General features: G+C 36.6%; 1 protein-coding gene across 2 annotated transcripts in view; it reads left to right on the top strand.

Moving 5' to 3' along the window:
- The window catches only part of stau2 (staufen double-stranded RNA binding protein 2), a 121,052-nt gene that overhangs the window by 67,358 nt on the left and 30,157 nt on the right, over nucleotides 1-23,537 (top strand). For both annotated transcript variants that reach the window (XM_079862415.1, XM_079862416.1), the window contains exons 12-13: nucleotides 2,565-2,860; nucleotides 14,669-14,782. In XM_079862415.1, coding sequence (XP_079718541.1) covers nucleotides 2,565-2,860; nucleotides 14,669-14,782 — 410 coding nt within the window. The remainder of the gene's footprint in view (nucleotides 1-2,564; nucleotides 2,861-14,668; nucleotides 14,783-23,537) is intronic.

The following is a 23,537-nucleotide window of genomic DNA, read 5'->3' as shown; positions in this document are numbered from 1 at the left end:
CAACAATATACACTACTGGTCAGTAATTTGGGGTCAGTAATTTTTTTCTTTATTTTTTTTTAAATAAATCAATAATTTTATTCAGCAAGGATGTGTTAAATTGATAAAAAGTGATAATAAAGAAGATTTATATTAAAAAAATATATATTTTTATTTTGAATAAATGCAGTTCTTTTTAACCTTTTATTCATCAAATATATTAGGCAGCAGAACTGTTTCCAACACTCATAATAAATCAGAACATTAGAATGATTTCTAAAGGATCATGTGATTGACTGGATGTCACATGTGACACTGAAGACTGGAGTAATGATCCTGAAAATTCAGCTTTGCATCACCGAAATAAATGATAATTTAAAGTATAATAAATTGAAAACCAATTATTTTAAATTGTAATAATATATCACAATATTACATTTTTTTCTGTATTTTTGATCAAATAAATGCAGGCTTGATGAGCAGAAGAAACTTCTTTCAAAAACATTAAAAACAGTAATGTGTCCAAACTTTTGGCCTGTACTGTACATGCATACATACATACATATATGTATGTATGTATGTATGTATGTATGTATACACACACACACACACACACACACTGTGTATAGTATGTATATATGTGTGTGTGTGTGTACACTCACTCATAGTATATATATAATTAAAAGTTTAAAATATTTTTTATTATTAAAATAGTTATATTCAAATAATGCAGTCACATGATCCTTCAGGAATCATTGTAATATGCTGATTTGCTGCTCTGTATGTTGTGCTGTTTAATATTTTGGTGGAAACCGGGGTAAAAAAAATTCTGGACTCTTTGATGATTGTAAAGATCAGAAGAACAGTGTTTGTTCAAAAAGTCTTTACTGTCAATTTAATATTTCCTTGCTGAATAAAAGTATTAGTTTCTTTAAAAATGTATTATGAAAATTTATATATACGTATTTCTGACCTTTTTAACTTTCAGAATGTGTCTCAATGGCAATGGCAATTTATTTATATAGCACAATTAAATACAATTTACATTGTCCAATGTGCTTTACAGTATTAATAAAAAATCATAAAAACTAACAACAATAAAACAACAGTACAAATATAGATTTGAGTAGAATACCATAAAATAAGTGCTTCACCAATTTAAAATAATAGTGAGATACAATGGAATAGTGCATCAGCATGTGTTAAATGCCTTATCAAACAAAAATGTTTTTAACTTGGATTTAAAAACAAATAACGATGAGGCCACTCTAATTCCATAATCATTCCATAATCTAGGGGGACCTACAGAGAAGGCACAGTCCCCCCTACACTTCAATTTTGACTTCGGGATAAACAGGAGTCTCTGATTTGAGTGATCTAGTTGGATGATGCTCAGTCAATAGAGCAGACAAGTAGGGTGGAGCCAGACCATTTAAAGATTTGTACACAAAAAGTAAAAGTTTAAACTCCACTGGCAACCAGTGTAAAGAACGTAAAATTGGCGTGATATGATTCCGTTTTTTTGCACCCGTCAGAAGTGTAGCTGCCGCATTTTGTACTAATTGTAATCGTGACATTGCTGAATGACTAATCCCAACATAGAGAGAATTGCAGTAATCCAGCCTTGAAGAAATAAATACATGTATTACTTTGTCAATTTTTTTAAAAGAAAGAAATGCCTTTACTTTTGATAATAGTCTTAGCTGAAAAAAGCAGGATTTCACAACTAAATATATTTGCCTCTCAAATTTCAAAGTTTCATCAAATACTACTCCCAAATTTCTCACCCACGGCTTCACACAAGAAGACAGTCCACCAAAATTTACTTAAGAAATGGTGGAGAAGTCTGAGGGTCTAAATAAAATAATTTCTGTTTTGCTCTCAGAAAGTTTGAAGACAACCAAGTCTTTACTTCGGTCAAACAGGCCATAAGAGTTTCCAGACTATCTGACGAGCGTTTTAAGGGCAGATCAATTTGAGTGTCATCCGCGTAAAAATGGAATGACAACCCGTGTTTTCTAATAATAGAACCTAGTGGAAGCATGTATAAAGAAAAAAGAATGGGGGCCAAAATAGACCCTTGAGGAACCCCACACGATAACACAGCCTTACTAGAGGAATATTCTCCAATCTTCACTGAGAAGCTTCTGTTTGTAAAATAAGATATAAACCAGTCCAGTGCACTTCCAGTAATGCCTGCACACTGTTCCAATCGGGCAGTAAGTACAGAGTGATCTACTGTATCAAATGCAGCAGTTAAATCTAAAAGTACAAGAACTGCATAGTTGCCAGAGTCACAGGTTATTAGTACATCATTAAAAACCTTCAGCAATGTAGTCTCTGTCGAATGATGTTTTCTAAACCCAGATTGAAGAGTTTCAAAAATCACATTATCAGTTAGTAAGCATTGTAATTGTTGCAGGACTATTTTCTCCAAAAGTTTTGTCATAAATGAAAAATTGGAGATTGGTCTAAAATTGGCTAACACTGTGGGGTCCAGGTTCTGTTTTTTAAGTAAACACTACTGATGCATGTTTTAGCGGTTCAGGTATAATACCAGTTATTCTTATTCCATCCCTATATAGCACAAAAAGGAATTCTTCACCTCTCCCCGGATGTGTATCAAGAAATGGAAGCAAGCAGAAATAAGGGAGTCCCTGGAAACTATCTGACACCCAAAGACATTGGCCAAGGTTCCGCGGGGCCGTTCTACACCCCATCAGTGGGAAACACCGCAGCCATTGCGAGAGAGCTGCTGCTGAGCGGGACGTCACCCACCGCTGAGGCCCTGGTCCTGAAGGGGAAAGCACCTGCTTTGGCCTGTGGCTCCATCCAGCCTTCCCAGCAGCTGGAGTATTTAGCCCATATTCAAGGCTTCCAGGTATGGAATAAATGAAGTGATTTTGCAGATTTGTTTATCTCTCTTTCTCGCTCTCCACTGCTAGCTCTACCCAGAGCACCAGACTTCAAATTTCATAACATCTCTTGCGGAGCCTAAACTTGATCTGCTTGGCTTGCACTGTTCATCCATCTGGATGAAACTGTGGAAATGTGGAAGTGCCTGCTTCTGTCATTGATGTTCCTACAGGCCAGGGAAGTCATTTCTCACAGTTACATTTCCAAAGGATAACAACCTGTCTTTAGCTGATTCGTCTTCCACTGCTCTGTTTGTCCTAGGGCTGCATAATTATGACACTTTATTGTTGTTGAATATTTCTTTTAAAATATCATGGTTATTAATCTATATGAATCGAGTTTACATTAAAATGTGTATTTTGTGTGGAGCAGCTGCACTTTATAATCAAAATGCAGGCTACACAGGGCTCAACAAAAAGGATGGCCCACACCATATCTTTTGTTTTAATTTTTTTTTTATCTTGTACATGAATTATTTTTTATTATCCTTTGGAAACTTTGTTATACGTACTACTGTTCAAAAGTTTGTGGTCAGTACAATTTTTTTATGTTTTTGAAAGAAATCACCAAGGCTGCGTTTATTTGATAAAAACAATAAAAACAGTAATAATTGTGAAATATTATTACAATTTATGATAACTGTTTTCTACTTTAATATATTTGTAATACATTAATATAAAATGTAATTTATTCCTGTGATGGGAAAGCTAAATTACAGTAGCAGCCATTCTTCCAGTCTTCAGTGTCACATTATCCTCTAGAAACTTGCTTAAGAAACATGTATATAACATATATATTAAATTTATAGTTTATGCATGTACAATTTATAGTTTATGTGAAGATTGAAGTTCACTTAAATTAGAAAGGTTTTATTTTTGTAAAGCCTATTGAATGTTAAAAATTTCAAATGTTGAATGGCTATATTTAATGGCTAAAATACTACATTATTTGGGGGATTCAATGTGACATTATTACAATATAAAACTATTATATTAATATGCGATTAATCAGGATTAATTACATAAACGTGTGATTAGTTAATAAAATAAAATATACTTTATTGGTTCTCTTATAGCATGAAAAACTAAAATGTTATTTAGAATGTGGCAATAATCGAATAATCCTAAATTTAGACAATTTTGTGTGACTCTTTTTAATTACTGTTGAAATATGTTGTAAAGAGAAACAGAAGTAGATCTAAATGGAATGTTTTAATCAGCACTTTTAATATTTGTAATCTCGATTATCCGATTAATTGTACCCTTCTCAGTCCCCCATGTGTACAGTATGTCCTCAATCTCTTCCACAGCTTTTTGTGACTGTAAAGTGGCCTCCAGTACCTGAGCCGGCCCTCTTAATTTAGCAGCAGGTGCTTTTCATATTGGACAGTAAAAACATTTTATCTTAACCTGCTGAGGTTGCCTTTGAAAAAGCCTTTGTTTTTGCTCAGAGCTTTCCTGTAGTCTGAAACCCGATGAAGAAGAGCGAGGCAGCCAAACGTAAACACGGGGGGAAAACAGCAGGTTTCATTTAAAGGGCCAGCTGCGAGAGATGAGCAGACCTGCCTGTGTGAATCACTCCATGTTTAAACCCTTTTCCCCCTCGAATACCCAGATAAGAATCCCGAACGCTTTATCCCCCCATTCCTTGGTGTCTTCTATCAGGAGGGGTTTGAGGATGTAATGGAGGAAAGCAGGAAATATGTGTTTCATTGAGACGATACACCAAGCGATGTGGGTTGGGAATGAAAACCTGAACGTACCAAAAGCAAAACAAAACCGCCGAGCTGCAACTTTAGTGCTGAAAGGCAGATTCCAGACTTTTATATGTTTGTTGGCAGATGCTCTTGTGCAAAATAGTATGCGCTTATTGGCAAACACCTAACTGTTTCTAATCAGAGCTGCAGACATGCTATCCACACTGCCAACTGCCAAAGGACATGTTTAAATCAGACCAGGTCTGTCTGCTCAGTGATTCAATTTGGTCTTGACAGAGATGTTATGAAAGCCCCTATGAGGCCCTTTTTGTTGGCATTGGAGCAACAGAAACACCTGCAACAGTTTGGAAAAGCCACAACGAGAACCGATGTTCAATCAGTTTCCTAAACTCATTGACGTGCGGTTATTCGTGCGTCTGTTTCCTCTAAAGCCAGATTCTGATCTCGAAAACTCTTAACGGAGAAGTTAATTGACAAATACGGTCGTGCCTTGTAAAAATAAGGACCTAGCACAGGCTGTCTTTGGCGTTCTTGGAATTTACTTGCAGTTGATATTGGTTGATTCAAGTCTTTCGCTCTTGTTAGACACATGGGGCCTCAGAGAGTAAAGAGATTTGATTGATGGAATTTAGCCAGAGGTTGAAAATTAGATGGGGGCATCAGCATATTGGCTTTTTGGAAGCAATGCTGGTGCAGAAAGAGTTGAAGAAAACTTCCCTGTTGTCTCAGGCCACTTGTGATGGAAGTAGGGCAGAAATAATGTTCGTTTGAGTAATGCACAACATGTGCTCTCTCTTTCTTTTTCATTCTCTTTATCTCTGTTGTATAAGTGAAATGTTATTGTTCTGTTGATGAGCTTTACATCTCAGTTTTTGCCCACACTCTAGCTAACCTTCACATAGGGATCTTACCAAATCTTTATTGGCATAAAGTCTGGTCTAGCTTATTCTGGACAAGAATCACTCATTTAGACAGGAAGAGGCCATTTAACCAACATGTAAAGGGCTTATTACAGTACATTTAACCCAGTACAAATATTTGTACCCAAACTTCCAATTGTTGCATAAAATCTGCCAGTCCTGGCTTGTATGAGGAACAGAACTACCACTTTTGTGAACTTGATCAATTGATTCATTGAAAAGATCCTCAAAAGAACAATTCATTCATTCAACAATTCAATGATTCGGATACAAATCACCATTTGGTCCCAAACTAACTTGTCCCTACTAAATGAGAACTTAATTTAGGCAACCATTACAACCCTATTACCCATTTTGACTTCTGGATCATTGAGATCCAGATCAGTCTGATTGAGAATAATGCATTCTTACCACTTTTGTGAACTGGATCAATTAATTAAAAAACATCCATCTTGAAAAAATGATTTGTTCACATCCATTTGAAGCTTGAAACATCAGTCACCTTTCATTGTAGTTGAATGGAAAAGAGCAACCAGTCAGAATTTCTCCTTTTATGTTCCACATATGAAAGAAAAGCATATGTGTTTGTAATGATACGAGGGTACGTATGACAGAATTTTTGGGTGAACTGAGGCTTTGCTTTTATAGAGTGCACAGCTAAAGCTGCATTAAAACACAAAACTTATTTTTTTCTGTATCAAGTCCCCTTGACTGATCTGACATGCTTTAGATTATTTAGTAAGCTTCAGTGGTCCGGTTAAACTCTGGAGCCTCTTTTGGTCAACTGGGTGACTTATTTGGTGCAAGTAGCACCAGCTTTAGACGGACCCAGAGATGGATCTTTCCCCAAATCTCCCTTTGGTCGAGCAACCGGAGCCCTGCCAGCTAACGCTCATTCCCCAGACTGGGGACACAGAGATTCGGAGAGGACGAAAGCGAGAGGAGAGGTGGAGCAGTGAAGCCAATCTCTGTGGGAACGCTGCTCTTCGCCGCATGTCAGGTGCACATCATAAAGGGCCTTTTGTGCTGAGCCTGTGAGCTGCAAAGCAGTCTGGGAGAGCAGAGAGCAGGAGGTAGAGCTCATGTTAGGGATGAGTCCCAACGCCTTTTCATTTTATGAACCCCATTCATCTTATCACGCCATATGAGGCTGCGTGAAACATACTGTAGTACCACAGTCCTGCACTCTACAGTATAGTTTGGCACTTTCCACGAATACGGTATATTTTGGTGTCTCACATCTTTTTGTTGTGAGACCTATTAGAGATGTCTGATAAACGAACACAAAATTAACCCAGCATCAAAAGCATCTTCAGATGTTATGACCTTTTCGTAGTAAATTATCTCTTCTCTTTTTTCCCCTCAATTTTTACAAATATTGCTGTTTACTTCATTACCAAAAGTATAATATATTTAATACGGTTTTCAGTATCTTCAAACCAACATTTGTTCACAAACTAAATGAGAGAGAACTTAATTTAGGCCACATTTACAGCCATGTTTCCCATTCTAGTCTAGTTTTTTACATTTCATTTAATAGGTAGTGTAATAATAATAAATACAAATAATATAAATAATAATACAAAATTTAAAACCTAATTAAACCAGTAGGATCCCACTTTTTAAGAACGCAGTTGGTGCCATTGCATGGATTATTTTATTATTTTAGAATGTTTCCAGGGGTGCCCTTATAATGTTAGTATGTTTTTTAGATCAAAATTTGTTATAATTTAGAAATAAAAGGCATTTTTCCTAGCCTGATTTTAGCCTCTGATTTGAACGCTCTGTTTGAAGGGGCGTGTCTGTGTGAGACTTCAGTGTAAACGCCCACTGCTGTGATTGGCTGCTGTGAGACTTCAGTGTAAGCCTGTTGATCACGTGAATGAAGATCTTATCATTGCAACGCAGTTTCTGCACTCTCACTAATGATTTCACCAATGCAAACATGATGTACGTACAGTAAGAGCTTCGTTGTGCAGTGTAACAGCGTCATTGATTTCATAGCGGGTTTTGGCAAGTGTCCAGATAAACTCGCGCTGTGTGATTGACAGCTTGGGCGACTGGAAAGGGATTGTTCTGTATATTAATCACAGTTTAAGTACGATTATTTTCATCCTACCAAGAGAAACGATGTGAAGTTGATCGTTTAGTCACTGGCTTGATTTACTGATGCATAAACAGTATTGAACGACTTTGAGAGAAAGATTATCTGTCTGAACTTGAACAATTACACATCAGAAATTCACATAACCCACTGGTTCTTCAGAGGCTTGGATGAAGGAACTAAAAAATACCTTTGTGTTCATTTGTACATCCAAACACTGAGCAACTGCCATGCTTCGCTCGTTTGCAAGCCATGATGTCTCTTGAAGAAAAATGATTCGGACGATGATTCGGCTTGAGTTCCGCCTGGCCTTGAACATAGGCTGGCATATGCAAATGTTTGGAGGCGTACATATTAATGATCCCGACTGTTGCGTCACAGTCTGTGTTATGTGGAGATTCGCCTATTTTTCAGGGGTGTTTTTCAAAAACGAGATTTAAATAAGAAGGAGAAAACAATGGTGTTTGAGACCATGTCATGTCCATGTACTGAACTCTTGTTATTTAACTGTGCCAAGATAAATTCAATTTCAAACTCTAGGGCACCTTTAAATGTTAATATGTGTTATTTTTTAGAACTGTCAATCGATTAAAAAAATAACTAATTAGTCGCACATTTTTCAGTTATTAATAATTTAAGTGACCTCAAAACAATCTTCACACAAACCCAGTATAATAAATTTACCTGTGCCCTTCAATATATCAGGGCTAAATCTTTTCTATTGGCTGAGTCAGACTGGTTCATATTTTTACTTGTCCCTGTCAAAATGCACAAAAAGTTATTGTTTTCATTGTTTTTGACCCATGTAAACAGTGCTTTAAGATTTTCAGGTAGGTCTAGCAGGTAGGATATATACAGAAATTGAATTAAGTTATCAAACACGTCACAGTCTTCACTGCATAAATTATAAATTAAATATAGATTAATCCTTATTAAAGCTAAAAATGTTTTGTGTGTGAGTGATTTTCTCTTTTTCTTTTGTTCTTTGATTATCCTTAATGACAGCAGGTTTTATTTGGCTTCTGTCACTTTAAGATCACACGTACATGACGTGGATCTAACACGCATCCCATTTGATCACTCTTTACATTTATTTAAGACTTCATTTAACTCATTTAAGACTGTGCTTGCGAAGATACTCAAATTGGGCATTTTGGTCCTGTCTGAAGCGGCTTTCTGTGCGCAAGAGTCTTGTGTGTGTCACAGACAAGAGATTCAAAGACAGTGTGCGCCATTACTGCACTTCTCTTTTGTGTCTTATCGCACTTGAATGGTTTAAAAGCATTCGCATGAATTAGAGTGTCATCATATAATGTAACGCTGGCCAAAGGATGACGGGAAAAATACTGCGTTAATTGCGTTAAATATTTTAACAGGTTAAGCTGAAAAAATGAATCGCATATGTTAATGCATTAATTTTGACTGCACTATTTATTTTCTATTTCCATTTTTTATAGGCTATATATAATGAATAGAAAATATAACTTATCGTGTAACGTAGTTGACGATCAGACTTTTCTAGAAGTTAAGCATCTCTTTTCACAGATCATTTGTTTGAACCAAGCAAAAAGAAAACTTTTTTTGTACTTTAAAACAAAAATTTAAGTTTCAGACTGAATCTCACCTTATCGCTCTTTTTTCCCCCTTGCTCATTTCAGTTTTCCCTCTCCCTTTTTTAATCTCGCTCTTTCTGTTCCCTCCCTCCTTGCTCACTACTCGTCTGTTTCTCTTTCTGTTTGTCTGTTTCTCAGAAAGTTTCTAACCTTGGCTAGAAATACCAGCATACCTAGATTGAGAGCAAAGGCTCTCAGTTATTTTTTTCAAATAGCGCCCATTGATGTTTTCTGACCTTCTAGTGAATCGCGGCTTCGTTTTGAGATGAATGGAGACGAGCTGATAGAAGAACCCGTGCTTATATTTCTCATCCTGCCAGCTCTGGGCACACATGCATCTCTGTGAGGTGCTGGCGGCTTTGATCGCGGGCGTCAGCGTTCAGCATCTATATGCCAACTGCTGTGTAGTCATGCCATTAATCACTTCATAAATCGCTTCATATACAGCTGATGGAAGCGTCTGTGATGCATCCGTTTGATCTTTTATATCAGTGCGGGACCCTTCTCCAATGATAACCTTGCTTTCAACTGAAAGTCTGCTTGGGGATTATGATAAAGCTCTAGTGACTTGACCAGAATATTAAAATAATAATAAATAAAAAAGATATATAATTTATGAATATCTGCCAATTTAATATATATTGTCAGATATTGAATATTTAATTGTGCATGCTAATTTCCCCATTTGTACATTTCTATTGTTAATTTATTTCAACAAAATAGTACAGTAATTTTATTATCGGCATATCAGTTATCTCCCATAACATGATGACGTTAACAGATAGAATTTTATTATCAGTGCATCCCTAATACTTATTCATTAATTACAAAGCTAAGCCCAAACATGAAAACCGGCCTTCAAGTCAATGTTATGACCGACCATTCATAAGTTTTAATCACGCTTTAATTTCCGTGCTGACCACCTGCAGAATTTATAACCTGTAACCCACCGTCCTGCCCTTAATGGCAAAGCACTGACTGATGATATGAAAGTGATTTAATTTGATCCGAGAACATCTGGAGTTGTATAACTCAGCAGTAGCTTCAGGTTCATAATTTCAATTATAGAAGTGGATTGATGTGGGCTTTTGAAGGTGACTCGCTCCATTTATGGCGAAGGATATGATTCACAAGATGTTTTTGGCACTGGTATGCCTCGTATTTGATCCAATAATATGTGAATAATTGTTTTTTGGATGAATTATGAGGCGATTAAAGATATATTTATGTTATAACTGTGAAATCCGGCATGTATCAAATTTGTTGATGTGCAGTGTTTGCTTAAGTGGTAAAAGGAGCCATATTTGGTAAGGAAAAGTGAAGCTTTATCTAACCCACTTCATATGATATGCACTATAAAAAATTATAATAATAAATAAAACAAAGATTATTGGACTATGTTTCACAAGAAAATACTATCTGTCTTATATATATATATATTATATTATATTAATTTAGATTAATGCCATATGCATATTTAATATGACAATTTTTGTTTAATTGCTCATTCATGTTTGTTCATATCTAATGTTAATTTATTGTTTACTTCCTGAAAAAAAGTGTATATATATATATATATATATATATATATATATATATATATATATATATATATATATATATATATATATTATTATTTTTTTTTTTTTTTATTTTTTTTATATTATCCCAAATTAATAAATGCTGTAAAAATATTGTTCGTTGTTAGTAAATTATTTGCCCAGTTAATTATTTTTAGACTTTTCCCTCCTTTTCCATATAGAAATGTTCACCCCAGTTGTCCAAGAGAGCATTGAATACACATGCTGAGGCTAGACGTATCATAAACAGAGTCTTGTTATGACTTGAACTGCTGGTTTAGCGTATGTTTAACTGCAATATGATGTTATCAGACGTACTCATGTGTTAAATCCACCAGCAATATCATCCTGATAAAGATCACTGGTCCATGCGCTTAAGTCAAAGGCAAGATGTTGCTCCATTTTGTTTTAATTTTCTCTTCCTCGCTATGTAGCAAATCCCACTTTAATGAAAATAAAAACTATGGGATGATGTATGTTTTGAACATCTGCGCCAAAAGATCCGCCTTGTGACGCGGTTTATTCTTTTTTGTTTTTCTTACCCCCCATACTCTGCTCTGTTGTGTGTGTGAAAAGCACTTCAAATAGCGCTGGCAGCGTCCTACGCTTGGCTTGGCTCCTTTTCCACTGCACATCTCCATCTTATACACAGTCGACATCAAACGCATCTCCTGTCCAAGCATCAAAGTGCGGGACGGTTTGTTTCTGTCCCTCTTGCCCTTTCCCTGTTCCTGGAGCTGGTGTTTATGCTGGGATTTTCATTAGCAAACACATGCTAGACGTGCTAATCCCTTATGGTCTTATTTTTGCTTCGTTCTGATGGGGCCCATCTGCATGACTGTGGCTTATTTGAGCGAGGAGTGATCTTTGAAAACAAAGTTTGTCAGGGACATGAATCTTGGGGCTGACAGGAAGCTGGCACTGATCTTGGTGTCTTGAGCTTGATGGTGGCCCGCAGTTATTTGCTCAAAGTGACGGTACTCCACCAAAATTAAGTGCATTTGGAAAAGTTTTAAATCAAACCCAGCACCACTAACGGATACACAGTCAGCGTATGTTTGCGCTACAGCTCAAACATATTAGATTAAGTTGAAATAAATTTCATTTGGTCCAGGTGTTGTGTTGTGCTCCATAATGGTGATCTAAAATATGTAAAGAAATATCTATATTAGCTCTCCGAAATGGATAATATAATATAATATAATATAATATAATATAATATAATATAATATAATAGTGTATATATACTTTGAAATTTGGATAGCAAAGTAGTTAAATTATTTATATATATATATATATATATATATATATATATATATATATATATATATATATATATATATATATATATATATATATATATATATATATACACAGTGCTATGCATAAGTTTAGACACCCATGCTAAAGTTGACTAAAAAGAGGAATAAAAAATCATCTTTTGGAAATTGAACTTAATGCCTTAATTAAAAAAATTAGGAAAAATCCAACCTTTAAGGACACCAATTTTCTTTGTGAATGAATAATGTATCGTAAATAAATAAATGTTCTTCCTTAAAATACAGGGTGCATAAGTTTGGACACCCCTATGTTAAATTCCCATAGAGGCAGGCAGATTTTTATTTTTAAGTATTTAAAAAAAAAAATTTTTTAGGATACTATGCATCCTGATAAAGTTCCCTTGGCCTTTGGAATTAAAATAGCCCCACATCATCACATAGCCTTCACCATACCTAGAGATTGGCATGGTTTTATTTCAGTTAGCCTAATAGCTAGTTTGATTTGCATTGAGAGATGATCTTATGGAAAGTACTCCATGCCAATCTCTAGGTATGGTGAAGGCTATGTGATGATGTGGGGCTATTTTAATTCCAAAGGCCAAGGGAACTTTATCAGGATGCATAGTATCCTAAAAAATAAAAAATACTTAAAAATAAAAATCTGCCTGCCTCTATGGGAATTTAACATAGGGGTGTCCAAACTTATGCACCCTGTATTTTAAGGAAGAACATTTATTTATTTACGATACATTATTCATTCACAAAGAAAATTGGTGTCCTTAAAGGTTGGATTTTTCCAATTTTTTTTAATTAAGGCATTAAGTTCAGTTTCCAAAAGATGATTTTTTATTCCTCTTTTTAGTCAACTTTAGTATGGGTGTCTAAACTTATGAATAGCACTGTATATAATTTAACTACTGTATATTTTGCTCTCCAAAGTTTTGGTAATTTATACAAATATTTTAAATATATATTTAAAGATCTATATTCTTATATTAAACAATTTATAGTCTTACTATATTGAATTATATTAATATGGTTATAATTAGGATTATGTTTTTATAAAATAGTGTTGTTTATTGATTAAACATTTTAATAAAATCAGTTACTAATTATGTGATGGTTAATCAACTAAATTACAATGTTGTGCATTTAACATTATTTTCTGAGAAACATGATTTGAAAATCTTCATGATAAATTGCTGTTTTAAAATGACAGCCCTAATAAGATGAAGAGAACGATCTGTTCATGTAGAATACAACAGAAATATTACCCAACTCAGTGTGGCCAATCGTTTCTTCTCTTCAGCAGACACGAGATGTTTGTATATGTCAGGAGTTCCTGTTTCCCGGGGCTGTGAACGCCAATCACACATTGTGCTTCTTGCAAACCGTGTTGTTAACATTGTCTTTAAAACACACTTCACAGCGGAATGCCCCGTGGATCTGGCCCATCAAACCACTTGAAGACTAAACATAAACACACGTTCATGGAGTGAGAGATTCCTTCAGTCTGCAATTGCAGCCATTGATCTGTTTTTCTTCTCCTGAGGATTCTCAGTTTTATGCATTGACCTTGTATTCAGTAGTATATAGTGGGCGCTTTTTAAATATATGGCTACATGACAGCAACTCTCCCCTACTTGTATCTCTGTTCTCTGTTAAAAACCATCTAGCCTGATCATCTTTTGGGCTTTGCAACTGTCAACTGTGTTTGTTTTTGTCTGTATCTATGCATCAGAGGAGATTTGCATGTGTATAATTCAAAATTAGATCACTTTAAACAGGACAGGATAGGGCAGAGGAGCATCTTTCTGGGCTTTTCGTTTTTTTTCTTCTTTAAATGTATGAGCATTAGTCCAAGATATTTCTCGTGCTAAAGAGCTTTCCAGAAGCAGTTAGTCACACATTGTATCCACTCATCCAGACAGCCATATGCATTTTTCCCATAGAGCGACTGAAACTTTTCCAAAATCTGTACAATAAGACCATACAGTATAAGAGTGCTTTTAATAAATAGTTCACCCAAAAACAAAATTGAGGCATTGGGACATCTACCAAATCCATTCTAAAAGTAATAACATGAAAAAGATATTTCTATTTTAGTTCAGTGTGTTCTGCATGTAAGAAAGTCTTTAGAATGGCCTGGATATGTATATAGGTCAGGCATAACATGATCAAAGTGGCCCAGTATAGTGTCCAAAATCCTTACACACATACACACACAATCCTTTGGGTGTTGCTGAGTGGAGTTTGACATGCAGAGGTGTTCTCAGAAACCCCAAACGGGGCCAGAGCTCGGCTGTAAATCACTATATTGCTTGCCATCAGCGCACTTGAGAAAGCTAGATTGTGAACCATTCACAAGGATGAAGATTAAAATCTAAAACCACTGCGGTTATTGAGTAAAACTGAGCACAAACCACCAGCCAAGTCTGAGGATCCAGTTCATACTTTTCCCACAAAAGGTTTTCCAAGGTCAGAACCACAGTGCAGTACATGCTGTAAATTGCATCATGTAATATTTAATACTCCCTTGCCTTCTCTTGTGTCATGCAGGTGCAATACTCAGATCGGCAAACTGACAAAGAGTTCATGACCTACCTGACCCTCTCACCTGTGCAGATGACTTTCCACGGCATTGGGAGCTCCATTCCAGCTAGCCATGACCAGGTAATATAACTGCAATGTCTGTCTGTCTGTCGTTTAATTGTTTGTTCTAAAAATTAACGTCCAATTCTCTCTATTAACTAACTATTACTATGACTTTTGTCTCAAACCCCTAATTACTGCTTACTAATAGCTAGTAAGGTAGTTGTTAAGTTTAGGTATTGGATAGGATTTAGGGATGTAGAATATGTTCATGCAGAAGACATTAATATGTGCTTTATAAGTACTAATAAACAGCAAAAATGATATGCATGCTAATAAGCAACTAGTTAATAGTGAGAATTGGAGCATACACTAAAGTGTTAATGGAAAAAGCAACAAATGCCCAAAGCTGGGTTTCTTTTCATTAGTTGGTACAGTACAGCCTCCTTTAGTGTATTAAGCAGTAAACAGAATGCACTCTTGCATAGGTCGTATTTTTTGCAGGGCTCATAAAAAGGTATCAGCTACAAAACTGAAAAGCATCTTGTGTTATAAAAGTGCAAAATAAATAGAATAATGAAAAATTAAACTTGCGCGTTAGTAGTGTTACAATTTGCTCCACTTAAACTATATTTAAACATACAAAGCTTAAGCCCAACCCTCCTATACTTAATTTTCCACATTCCACTCAGTTTCATGCACACCCTTTCAAAGTATACTCCTTTGTCCATCCAGCATTCGGCGTCCAGTGGACTTTGTTTTCAAGCGCTGTTTGGCGGTTGGCGAATGGCGTTGTATTGCCGTGCGCGCCCCTTCTGCATTGGAGTGTGGATCTCCTCTGACTGACTGACTTCGTCTGATTGACTGACTGACACAGACCACAAAAAAAAGTTAACAGTAATCACCTTAAAGTCTCCGTGAACCACAAGTTGCAACCGACTTTACTTCTGTGTTGTTAAACAGAATTTTGAGTAGAGGGCAGGGTTTTATTTTAGCTCACCTCCTCTCTATCCCTCGCTCATAGCAGACTGGCGGTTGGAGGGGAGTGGTTTAGGATACTCTACACAAGCCATCAAACTGACATCATTAGAGAAGGGACGCCATTCCAGAGCAGAAGCAAAGTTTCAGTTTTTGACTAAAGATTAGGTTCACCACAAGACTAGTAATGTGCTCTAACTAATTAAATAGGGTCAATTTAGATTTCATGAGGACTTTAACACCATTTGGAGGAAAGTCATCAAACAAATTGCGAAAACATGTTCTGAAAAACTTCAACAGCATTTTGTTTGCAGATGCCACTGATATTTTAGGTCTGATACAGTGACATTGAGACATGGTCCGTGTGACCTAAATTAATGTTAAATGAGTTTCAGATACAGAGGATTTTAGAGAAATGATTTATTGAACAGGCTGGTATTTTCCCACAGTTGACCGTATTCCATGCCGATTCATTGATTGCGTTGGAATACAAAATGAATTAAATTAAAACTAATATTGGGAAAATGGCAAACCGATTGTTTCATCACGGAGTGTGCTGTCAATAGGAGCTGTTCATTATGAAGATTCATTGGGGAGAACATGTTGTGCACAGATATTTTATTGCATTGTTTGTTTGCAGAGTTTCCTTGGATATATCCTACTATACGCAGGCAGTTACTTACCAGCGCAATCTCACTCATCAAGATTTTATCAACGCCAACATTCAGGCAATCAGAACACGCACAGCCATTATTCCCATTGTTAATGATAATTGTGATTTAGTGACAGACCAGACCGCATTTGATTAGGTTTTCTTATTTCATTTTTCTTGCTGTAATTATGAAACAAAAAGAGCCCTAGGATCTGGACTGGCTAGTATTCATGAGGTGGCTTATTGTGTGGTGTCATCCATGCAGAAAAGCAGTTGCTTACATTATCTAATCTAAACATAGGACACTCTTTTGTTCTGCCCTTCAAAGCTCCACTCTCTAATAAAGCCTGTTCTATAACCAGTAATAGGGATTTCTGTTGTGGGGACACAGCCGCCAGAGCAAAATGAAGGCAATATAGGCCATGGACTTGTTGTTGCCAAAAGCACTGGTGCATGACCGACTGTTAGGGAGTCTTTCTTTTCCAGATTCCTTAGTACAGTGGCGTCCAGCCACAAAAGGAGTCAGAACAATGAACCCAGGGTGGTTCTGGATTGTGACACTTTTTGGCCCAAGTTGCTCCACTGCCCCACAGTTTGCAGTCATTGCTTCTAATGATAATCCACTTCAGATAGAATAAGAACAGGGCTCTTTCATTGTCACTGTGTAGTATGTGTTGGACTAGTTTTAACACTTTTTACTGCATTGAATATTTCTCAGGGTTATTTTTTGAAAGATTTCTGTATAGGAAACAAATGGTGACTTTTTGTGACAACATGCCCCAATGGCGGGAGGTGTTGTCACACTTAATGGGGGAATTTGTAATGTTCAAAGTACTAAACCGGCAAAACATAGTCATTTTGTCTAAATGGACTTCCGACCGAAATTACAAAGGACTTACACAATGATCTTTGTTTGTAACAGACGAGTTGGTCTCAACTATGCTGAGATTTTGAAAATGTGTATCAAATCAATCAAAAACCAGTTGTTTGAAGTCTTCTTTTTCATTTCATTTACTGTTGGAATAGTTATGCTTTTTTTCCCCCATAGTTCAGCATTGGTTCGCCGAACTTTGCCCTACAAATAATATAAATGTATACAAATGTATAAAATATAATTTGTGTACTTATGGAAAATGTATATCTATACTACTACTACTTAATAATAATCATCATGTATAATATATATATACACACATACACATACACACACACAAACTTTTAGTTAGATGCGCTTAATCGCGATTATTGATTTAACAGCACTAATTATAATATTATATAATAATAATAAATGTATAGAATTATAATATATAATTTAAATATAATTGTATATTTGTATTTATATATATGTGTGTGTGTGTATATATATATGTGTGTATATATATATATGCCAATTGTAGAAAATGTATATACTACTACTAAATAATCATAATAATAATATTAATAATGTATTTTATTGCTATTTTTATTTATTATTATTATTATTATTATGTTTTTTAATAATTATATTACATTTTGTTTGGAGGACAATTCACAACAAAAGTTTTTCTGATTTGAGACGGTTTTAAACCAGATATTTCTAACCAACATGCTAAATCACTGCTTGAGAAAACACATTTGTGTAATTTTGACTTTTAAACCTTATAGCTACTGAGATGTGACAGCTAACCCCGGTTAACCTTAAAATGTTTCAGGGAAAGTACAGTCCTGTCAATTATAACTTTAATATTAACAACTCAGTGTAGGTGGACATGCGTGATCAAGGTTGAGGAATCAACCTCACATGTATACGGATGGGGTTTGTGATGCATGTGGGCTGAGGCACGTGTGCTGGGAGTTGTTCAGATGGATTCTCTTATCTCACTAACTAGCCTACTGTATGTAGCCAGTGGGAATGTCATGGGGTCCATTGATAACTCTTTCCTGGAGATTACAGCATAAGATTATCAGTGCACAAGAGAAGAGTCTATCCGTGTGTAACATTTTATTAATCCATCATAATTGACTTGTCTTCTTGATTTAGCTTCTTAAACTTTATTTTGGATCATATATATCACAGACAGCATTAGGATGTTGAACATTGAGTGGCTGTAATCTACGTGATGTTTCCCCATAGTCACTTTTTGACACTAACTCATTGGAGGAATTGACAGAGTCCTGCGGAGAAGCGTGTAGAGTTGCTCCTGCACTTTCCTGGCTCCTGCAGAGCCTGTCAGTTCACAGGGCCCAGGGCCCTGCTCTTTCTCAATGCCAAAGGAGGCCTCAAGCCCCTATAGCCTAACACCCCTCCTGCCCTGATCCTTGGCCATCCATGTGCATTCCTGGAGGGCCTGGGCGTCTTAGATATACAGCTGAGCGCCCCCGCCGACCCTGTGCCAGCCACGTAATGCCATCTGCCCAACATATGTTTGCATTCACTCGTCTGCCTTGAGCTCCGAACTCACTGGAGGCCAAAATACATACTAAGCTACACATCTCTCTTGGCTCTTAATGTCTTTTTCAAATGCTGTATTTGTAGGTTTTGATTTTCTGAATCGATTTTAATGTTGTCATTAGTGCGCTTGTGAAAATAGTACTTGAAAAGTTGCTCGAACTGGTCCAGCATGTTGATCCCAGAGTGTTTGATTCCCGGAACACCGTGTCCATTTTTGGCTTGTTAAGGCCTTTAAATTGTCCATGTTCTACAGAGCTGAAGTAACATAAGTGTCAGCCCACAGCGGCAACAAACATGTCAAAGCGGGGAGCTCACAGAGCCCCTGCACGAGGTGTTGCTTATACAACATGGAGGCCCTGAAATCGAATGTGACAGGGCGAATTTGGCTGCTGCTGCGTGTGCACGCTGTGCTCAGCTGGCTGCTCTTTTCCCAAGAGCCTTTGCATCCAGCCTTCAAGCTGAGTCCTGGGAATAGTGCAAGCTCATACATCAGGGGAGATCTGAAGTTGGCAGATTCTGAAGCTCTAAAATGAAGACTAAGGGCTTGACTGTCAGAGACCAGAAGTTCTTGAGTGTCTGTCTGTCTGTCTGTCTGTCTGTCTGTCTGTCTGTCTGTCTGTCTGTCTGTCTGTCTATCTATCTATCTATCTATCTATCTATCTATCTATCTATCTATCTATCTATCTATCTATCTATCTATCTATCTATCTATCTATCTATCTATCTATCTATCTATCTATCTATCTATCTATCTATCTATCTATCTATCTATCTATCTATCTATCTATCTATCTATCTATCTATCTATCATCTAAACAAAATATCAAACAAAGTGACATTTATTTCAAAGAAATTTAGAAAAAAACGCACTCTGACAAAAGGTTATAAAACTAAAAATTGCCTGAATAACCTAACATTTAGAGCAAGAGCATTAGAGTTGGTTTAGATAAAAGGGTTAGTTCTCCCAAAATGAAATTTTTTGTCATCATTTACATACTCCTTTTTTTTGTCCATACAGTGAAAGTCAGTGGTGTCCAAAACATTAATTGGACCTCATTCATTTTTATTGTATAGACAAATACAAATTTTCAAAATATCTTCTTTTGTGTTGCGCAGAATTTTTCAAGTTTTCATTTTTGGGTGAACTCTCCATTTAAAGCTTCAGCCAGATTGTTTGAGTTCAGTCTGCGGGGAAGCATAAAAACCATGAAAAGTTCTTAAAGGCTAGTTGTTGTTGCTTTTCCCCCCACCTAACTGGAAAGACTTTGAGACTATTTCTCCTGGCATCTTCACTTCCTAACAGAACTGAGACATTGTTCTCGAGCAATTAATTGTAGCCCTTGGATCTTGTATCTTTCATTATGCGCTTGTTTGTTTGCAACAGAAAACTCGTTCATGGTGAGAACGCTTTCCTCTTGTTGGAAAACGGCTCTTTCATTATGTCAGGCGAGGAGAAAGTGATTGTGCGACAATTCGGACACCTGTTGAGAGGATGGGCAGCTATTGACAGGCCTGATTCATGGGCGAGAGGCTGCTGTGTACATCTTCAGAAGATCTCCCGCCGGGTGCTGGGCCGTTTGAAGTCTTCTCCGGCCCAGGGCTGGAGACGTTAGTACAGCAGGCCGCCTCTGTCAGGGGTCTCGGCATGTTACTCAACTCGGCAGCTGTTCTCGTCTTCTCCCTTTGACACGGACTAAGCCTTGCATAATGTCTGTGTCTCCTACAACGGCACCTGTAGGAAATCCGTTTACGTAAAAACACAACCAAAAGGGCCTTGCCTAATCTTCATTGTTTGGAGGAGGATTATTTTTCGAAGAGGATTATTTTTTCCACCAAGCAAAAACCTGTTAAATGAATGGCATGATGAGAGAAGTTCATTATAGGTTTGAAAAATGATTTACAAAATATAGTAGTAAAATAGTATGATCTTTGGGTATGTTAAAAATGGGATCAACCCGTTCAATGGGCAAATTAAGCAAAATTCGATTCTAAATTATTAATAATATTTTTATCTTTAAGATTTCTTTAGCACAAATCAACTGAAGCTTGGGCTTCTAAAATTATACACTAGCATTCAAATGTTTGTGGTCAGAAGGATGTTTTATTGTTTTAAGGGTGCATTTATTTGATCAGAAATACGGTAAAACAGTATTATTAATATTTTTAAAAACTACTTTCTATTTTCATATAGTTTAAAATGTAATTTATTCCTGCAATGGCAAAATTGTCATTACTCCAGTCTTCAGTGTCACATGATCATCCAGAAATCATTCTAATATGATGATTTTGTGCTTAAGAAATATTTGGTGCTTATGAAAACAGGTGTGCTGCTTAATATTTTGTGGAAACCATGAAACATTTATGTTTTCAGGGTTCTTTGATGAATCAAAAGTTCAAAAGAGCAGCATCTTTTAATAGAAATCTTTTGTAACATTATAAATGTCTTTACTGTATCTTTTTATCAATTTAATGCATCCATGCTGAATAAAATAATTAATTAAAAAAATCTAACTTTTGAATGGAAGTTTAAACACTAAAAAGAGCTAACTATCCCATAAATGTTAATGATAAGAATAGCAGTGCATACATATAATACAATACATGTAAATACATCTAATAAAAGTGCATACATGTCTAATAAAAAGAGCTGTTCTGCCTATTTTTGCAGACATTTTTAAATGGGCATCTACATATGTACACACACACACACACAAAAGTTCTTAAAGTTGGTATTGTGTTGGAGCCTTTGTCATGTGGTTTCCCCCAGAACGTTTCCTGCAGTTTCTTGCCTAATAGAAGCAGCTGGATTTTCACTGACCTTAGGCTGGTCACACTGAAAGACTTGTGTGTGGAATCACATGAGGTTGTTACATGTATATATTGGGACGGGTGCATTTTTGAGATAAATGACTCAATTATTAAACATTAATCCACTGAGTAGTGAATCAAATAGGACCTCAATGGGTTTCTCCACTTTTATTATAGTCAATCCCTCCTTTTAATGAAGATTCAGTCTCCCTTTCAACGTCATTAAACGTTGCTCATTCATCTCTTCTGCTTTTGGACATTCGCCATAAGTCGTCCGGGTCGAATGTCAGCTCTTATCATCACTGCTTGCAACGTGTCGGGGTGAAAACGAATAATGATAACGTGAGGTCGCGGTTTAGTGATACCAGTCCCTTTTCTCTCTACATCCCCCAAAGCCCACCATCCTAGAGGCGACTTTTCCCCTTTTTTGCAGCCCCTGCTTTCAGCAGGAGGTAGCGGGTTGATCAGCACCCATTTGTCAAGCGGTCCCACACTGCGGCGAGACCCCATTAGCCTGTCTTTGAACGTCGCTGTCTCAAACCGTCCCACCGAGACCCCCCTGACGGCCCGTCGCACCAGCAGCCGCGGGCTTTGGTGAGAAAACAAAGCCCTTCCATTGCACCATCACTCACCCTTGCGTGTCTGTCATCTGTTTTTCTTAGGAAACGACTTTCAAAGTTGGCCGTATTAGAATGCGGGGGACCTCAAACGAAGCGTCAAGAGATGATAGGGCGAAGGGGAGGGAAACGTCTTTTCTTTTCCCCTCACTGACCCCCCTCAAATGCCCATCCCTCAACAAGCTTTGAATCGGCCTGCCAGAGGATACGATTGTCGGGCCACTAATCTAAACATGAACTTGCACATTAAGGGCAACTTGTTGATACCTAAAGAGGCCTCTCCAAACACAAAGGGTTTGATAATAGGGCATTAAGCACCTTGACGGACTCTTAAGTGCCAGACTCATTGGAGTTAACTACGGTGCCAGAGTCGTGCTTCCCACTCGATTTTTCAAAGCCACAATATTTTAATCACTCTGAGATTTCTTTCGCACACAAGTTTGCTCTGGTGTTGAGTTGTGCAATGAGTATAATTAAGTTGGTTTGGCTCTGATTCACCAAGACGAAATGACCATATTTGTGTCATGTTTTACAACTATTACCATTTAAATAGGGCTCATTTTAAACATTTATGCAGCCTTGATTCCAAGCGATCTCACGCACCAAATACTGAAGGGCTCCTTTAGAATTTTTTTTTTTTTAACGTTTTTATTGAATTAACCCATTTTATCTAATCTGTTTGTTGAGTTAGCCTATAAAAAAATCTGTTCGTCATACCCATAGACCAAAGTTGTGAGGAATGTTTGTTGACTTGAGCTCGGTGGATTTTGTCAGCTCACGTCAAAACTGGTTTTCATTTTCCGTTTGTTAATCTTTGTTAAAAAGCTTTTGTTTATTCTTCAAGGAGCAAAACAAAACAAAGGCTTAGTTGCAGAGTGAGAACATATGCTTGCCTTATCTGCAAGTTCATTGCATTTGTGGGTGTTAGTGGTAAAATGATTATTTCAGACCACAACGCCTCTATTGAGTTCTTCTGACACGAAGCTGCTGTTTTTTCGCACCCTGGCTAAGTGCTACATTCATTAGCACCTTGGTGCCAACAGAGCACAGTGTTTTGCCATTGGCCATTGATTAGTGTTATTTGGGGAGGTGTGTGTGAATTTATTGTTTGCCCAAACTGCAGAGTTGGGCTGTGATTATCAGTTAATCGATTCATTCTGTTTGGTCCCTTTGAAATCAATAGACGATTGAATCTCATGAAACCTATTAAGATTTTACCACAAAATTAAAAGGAAAAAAATAAGAGATGATTTTTTGCAAGAAAATGAAGTGTACATTATATATGTTTGTATTAATATACAGTTGCGTTTGAAAGTTTGGGGTATTTTTTTATGTTTTTTAAAGTCTGTT

The sequence above is a fragment of the Squalius cephalus genome, assembly GCF_949319135.1.
Source record: "Squalius cephalus genome assembly, chromosome: 25".
Classification (NCBI taxonomy): domain Eukaryota; kingdom Metazoa; phylum Chordata; class Actinopteri; order Cypriniformes; family Leuciscidae; genus Squalius; species Squalius cephalus.
Note: the sequence above shows the minus strand (reverse complement) of the source record. Positions and strands in the feature narration are given on the sequence as shown.